Source organism: Podarcis gaigeae (assembly GCF_964106915.1).
Source record: "Podarcis gaigeae genome assembly, chromosome: 6".
NCBI lineage: Eukaryota > Metazoa > Chordata > Lepidosauria > Squamata > Lacertidae > Podarcis > Podarcis gaigeae.
Window position 1 is genome coordinate 6,192,262 of NC_139682.1, and position 5,863 is coordinate 6,198,124.

The 5,863-nt window shown below is 44.0% G+C and overlaps 1 protein-coding gene across 4 annotated transcripts in view; it reads right to left on the reverse strand.

Moving 5' to 3' along the window:
• UCKL1 (uridine-cytidine kinase 1 like 1) overlaps positions 1-5,863 on the reverse strand; it is a 69,226-nt gene that overhangs the window by 35,303 nt on the left and 28,060 nt on the right. For all 4 annotated transcript variants that reach the window (XM_083744420.1, XM_083744421.1, XM_083744422.1 and 1 more), the window contains exon 2: positions 2,269-2,462. In XM_083744420.1, the coding sequence (XP_083600546.1) occupies positions 2,269-2,462 (194 nt within the window). The remainder of the gene's footprint in view (positions 1-2,268; positions 2,463-5,863) is intronic.

The window sequence follows — 5,863 nt, forward strand, 5'->3', positions numbered from 1 at the left end:
ATTTCTGTTTTACAATTTAACATTTTACATCCTTAAGGTATCAATGACTTCTCTTCTGCTCTTTCCATGGTTCATTTTACACATCATAAACCCCTGCATATTTTACAAAAAAAACTATACTATTCAGTATTCCATTATTACATCCACCAAAACTTATTTACACTGTTGAATTTATCTTAATGCTGCCAACGTTTTCAGCTGTACACAATTATTTCCCAACGTTTTCCCATCCTCTTTAAACGCATGTTCTTCTTGTTCTCTTATTCGATATGTTAAGTCTGTGAATTGTGCACATTCTGTCAACTTAAGTTGCCATTCTTCTTTGGTTGGGACCTCACTCGTTTTGCATTTTTGGGCTAACGAAACACGGGCCACATAGTAAGGGGAAATGGGCTGCGAAACACAGGCAGTAGCAGCATACATAAAAAAACGTTTTTGACACCTGGGAATTTCAGTCCGAATTATCCCCAACAGAAATGACTCTGGTTTCGGGGGGAAAGTACTTTTAAACGCCCCCCCCAATTCATTATGTATCATTTGCCAATACTCTTTTACCCTTTTACAACTCCACCACATGTTTCAATCTTTTGTTTACTGATGGCTCAGTTCTGGGAGTCTATGCCTCCCTCCCCGCTCCCCCAATATTGCCAGCATATTGAGGAAGCAACTCGCTTATCTGAATCTCTCTCTGGTCCCAGTTCTTGGACTATATCAACAGGCAATAAGTTAAAGAAAACCGGAATGCATTGCTGGTTGTTTAAGAGCAATGTGTTGAGTTGTACTTGCAACTTTTTTTTTTTTGCAACGAGTTTAAGACAGTTTGCAGTAAACTTGGGAACACTTTCTTGCCGTGGAGAGTTTATTGACCCATACTGTGCACGAAGTCAAGATGAAGGAATTCTGCTCACATAACTCTAGAAGATGAACTGCCTCTTTCTTCTATGCTGGTTAAACATCTGCCTTACATCTGATAAAGATCCTCTCCTCAGCGAAGTTTCGTTAGACCCCTTTCTTTCCCCAGGGCTACAACAGTTTAACAAGAAGGTACGGCAACTCGGGCTGTTAGTGGGATCGATGTCCCTACCATCTGCCAAGGCTATAATAAAAACTAGGTTGTGGGATATTGAACGCCAAGAACTAACAGTAGCAGCAAAGAGAACATGTTCCCCTCTTCATTTTCCACTTTCTTGGGCACATGAAACTAACCACAATTACCTTGAATTTCTGCTTAACCCTCAAGAAAGAAGGGTATTTTCGCTGGCCAGGTTTAATTCAAATCCATCAAACCTCCTTTGGGGAAGGTTCTCAGGCAGGGTAGAAGGAGAAAGAACTTGCCTATGTGAAGACCACCTGGTGGAAACCCTCACACACATGGTTCTTAATTGTAAACTATATGCTGATCTCCGTCAGCAATTTCTAGATCAACTCTGCATCCCCAACTGGAAACCAGAGTTGGAGGTCATACATTTTCTATTACTGGGGAATGATCAGGAGCTCACCAAGTTAGTGGCTAAATATCTCTATTTGGTTTTTTGTCGTCGAAATACACTGCAGACGTCTGATCTCCCTGGAGACCTAGAGATGTGACGATAGACTGCTCTATTCCTTTCTTTTAGCTAATGTTTTGTGCCACTGGGGAAGTGGTAATTCTGTATTGATTTGTTTTGGATGTATGTATGCGGTGCCAATAAAAGGTTTGATGATGATGATGAACTGCCTCTCCGTCTTATTCATAGCTGCCAGCTTACAGATTTGAAAATAAGGGATCAGCAGCCTCAAAAATAAGGGATCAGCAGCCAAAATAAGGGATTTTCCAAGCACAGGTATGTTCACCTTCTGAGCCCCTCCGAGCCAAAGGCAGAAAGCCCAGCCAGCAGCCAAACGAAGCCTCAAGACTCAAGGAAAACCACGGTCACCTCTCCGCTGGAAAGCGCTGAGCAAAGGTGAGTCCCCAGGCAATGCAGCCGATTTGATCGGCACAAGGCATGCAAGCTCCACCCCCCCCAGTCGTTCTTAGACTCCTTATTGGATGAGTAACACAGCCAAGCAACACATTTGGAGCCTCCCTCCTCCCTGGCTGGCAGAGAGGGAGGGAGAGGAGCTGCTTTCTTTGAAACCCGGGAAATTTAAGGGGCATCATCAATAAGGGACAGCAGCGGGACACAGTGCTGGGATAAGGGACTGTCCCGCCAAATAAGGGACACTTGACAGCTATGGTCTTATTCCCAAAATGCAAGCAGCCCTCAGTCTCAGAGTGAGGTGTCTTACCAATGACAAAGGCCTCCTTCGACTGTGCACCATGCTCGTTGTACCAGGGGGGCCGGCCGGCTGTGTAGATCGTCCTCTTGCTCGTCCGAAGCAGGGGCGGCTCAGACTTGCACTGGCTGGTGGTCCGTTTCCGCGGCGACCTCGTGGAACCCACTGCGGGGAGCAGCCTGTCCAGGGATTCGGCGCTGCTGTTGCTAAGGAGACACGGAGAGGGAGAAGTCTGGGCCTCCATCAGCGGATGAGGTGGGAAACCTACCTCACAGGGTTGGTGTGAGGGATTAAGGGAGGAGGGAAGGAGATAACCACGCATGCCGCCTCAAGTTCCTTAGCAGAAAAAGGCAGGGGTGTAAAAGGTGTAAGGTGTAAAGAGCAGAGGGCCTTCTTGGTGGTGGCACCCGCCCTATGGAACGCCCTCCCACCAGATGTCAAAGAGAAGAACAACTACCAGAATTTTTGAAGACATCTGAAGGCAGCCCTGTTTAGGGAAGCTTTTAATGTTTAACAGACTACAGGAAGCTGTGCCTGGAGGAAGAAATGAGTGGAGAGACTCCATCAGGCAAGGCCTCTTTCCACCTGCCTTGCCCCACTCTCTGCTTCTCAATATGTATTGTATTGTTTTATGTACAGTGGTGCCCCGCAACACGAACGCCTCGCAAGACGGAAAACCCGCTAGACGAAAGGGTTTTCCGTTTTGGAGGCACTTCGCAAAACGAATTTCCCTATGGGCTTGCTTCGCAAGACGAAAATGTCTTGCGAGTTCCTGCGGGTTTCCCCCCCTTTCCCCCCTTTTCCTAAGCCCCAAGCCGCTTATCAGCTGATCCGCTAAAAACCGCTAAACCGCTAATAGCGCTAATCCGCTAAGCTGTCAATGGGCCTGCTTCGCAAGACGAAAAAACCGCTAGACGAAGAGCCTCGCGGAACAGATTAATTTCGTCTTGCGAGGCACCACTGTACTGTCGCTTGCCATTGTTTTACTGATTATAGTTTAGATATTATTGTAACTGCTGAGTGGATTTCTGTTTAACTTTTATATGTTGATATTATTATTTTATACTATTCTAATGATTGTTGAATGTTACTTTTTGATGTAGGCTGCCTATTTTAAAGTTATGTTTTATTATCCCATTTTTGTATTGCGTTAGATTGTTATAAGATGTACATTTTTTGTTTCTTCAGCTTGTAAACCGCCTAGAGTATTGTAAGATAGAAAGGCGGTATACAAATTAAAAAGGATGATGATGATGTATTTTAATACTCTGTTGGAAGCTGCCCAGAGTGGCTGGGGAAACCCAGCCAGATGAGCCGTGTATAAATAATAAATTCTATTCTATTCTAAATGTAATGAAACAAACAAATTTGAGCCTGTGCAGGTAACAGGGTAACTTTAACAGCAGGGAGTGCCATTTTAAGCGGCAAAATAATTTTTTTGCTAATTTCTTCAGAGAGTTTTATTTTTAAAAAAATAAAGTTTTTGGGTGTGAGGAATTAAAACCTGCTATTATTTTTGTGTCTGGACAACATTTAGATTGGTAAGTCTACGTCTCATGAAGCACAAAAGCTGTTTCAGCAAGCCAAAGAATTTCAGTTTTGCCTTCTGAGAACATCGGGTGATGCTGAATCGTAACAATAATAAGTAATAATAATAATATTAATAGATAATATAATACTCTGATTGCAAGTACTTGGCAATCAGTTTTAAAGATTTCCATGCAACTTTACGTATGTTTTACCTTTACCAAGCAAACCGAAATTATATTAATTTAATTAAAATTATCTTTTGAATTCCTGAGCCATGTTACAACTTTGTCTGTTTGCTTTTGGAATTTGAAAGTTGAAAAAAGTGAATATGCTCCACTATAATAGGTACCTGTAAATTGCCCTGTGAACCTCAAATGAAGGGCAGTAGAATTAACAACCTGATCTCCTCGGTGGGGCTATTAAATTATTTGCGGCCTGGACTGCTTCAGGTGAGGGGCTCAAATCATCCAACATGTCAGCCCCAGTGCTACAATTCCCAGTGGTTTCACCATTCATCCCTCTTCACAGGGAATTCTAGGAATTGTAGCTCTGGGGAGGGGACTGGGGAATCTCCTGACGACTCCCAGCACACTGAACAAAATACAGCTCCCAGCATTCTTGGGTGGCCGTAGGGAAGCCATGATGGTTTAAAGCAGTATCATAGTGCTTTAAACATACGGTGCGGATGAAATAAAAAAATTATGGGAAATGATATATAATGAGTTGAAGAAGATGTTCAAAATAACATTTACAAAAAAAAAAAAAAAAACTGGAGGCATTTTTGTTAGGGATTGTAGGACAAGACCTGCCAAAGAAAAGGAAGAATTTATTTATGTATGCAACAACAGCGGCAAGAGTCTTGATTGCACAAGGATGGAAGAATGAGGAAACCCCGACAAAAGAACAGTGGCAAGAGAAATGAATGATGTTATGTACTGAGTTGAATAGGATCCAAAATGCAGCAGTCTGCTTGGTCCTAGAACAATAGGATTCAGAATGCAGCAGTCTGATTGGTCCTAGAACAATGCAGCAGTATGATTGGTCCGCAGGAGCCACCCAATCCAGCTCCAGGTGGAAGTGAATCCACAACCTGATTGGCCTACAAGAGAATCCCGGAATTAGCCAATCACGTGCAGCCCATTGTGTAAATAATGTATATAAAGCAGATATTGTGGGGGAACTTCCATTCCTCCTCACCACTATGAGCTGAATAAAGAGCATGAAATCCACTCTCGACTCCGAGTATATTTCAAATGAACTTTGCAGAACTGGCGAAACTGACATGCAAACTACGAGACAAGGACAACTGTGACTTTAAAGAAGAACCGGAACCTTTCACAAACTATTTAAAAAGACAACAAAATGTACTGGACTCCTTGGCAGGTTGTGAATAAACATACACAAATTTATTGAGGGTCAACATAGTAGATAGATAATATAAGGATGTATACAATTTCATAATAGGCAGAAGTTAAAACTGGTTGAGAAATCAGAGACAGGAGGTGAGGGAAGTCGTAGGCATTTGTTGGGGAGGTGGTAGGGAAAAATGGGGGGGGAATAATGATGATTTGTTTGAATAGTTTGTTATGTGAAAACTGGTAATAATTTTAAAATAAAATACGGTGCGGATGCTGTCTTGGGGGCCAGAGAAAGCCCCCGTTCTTCTGCCACAGAGGCTCTTGCAGCTTGTATTTCGGACCCTGCCCTCTGGCCGGCAGCTGAGGGGGCAGAGAGGGACACAAACGGCATGTTTGGCACCGATGTGGCCATCGCAGCCGGACTGTGGCGCTGCGATCAAGCTCTGCAGGCAACCGTTTCTCTGATATGTATACGATACGAAGCACTTGGCAAAGGTCAGCGAAGCAGGCTCTCTCTCTCAGCCATCAATCCCTGCGCGGTTTTGGGAGCAGGGCAGATAAACTTCCTCAAAGAGCTCTTTCGCGGTTGGCAAACACAGGACAGGCACGCAGCCGCCCCTCTCCACCCCCAATGGACCCAGGCCAGCGGGATAAGCCGCTTGGAGCAAAACAGCAGCTCACTGAGCTGGGGACAGGACAGGACAGGTTATTTATAGTTG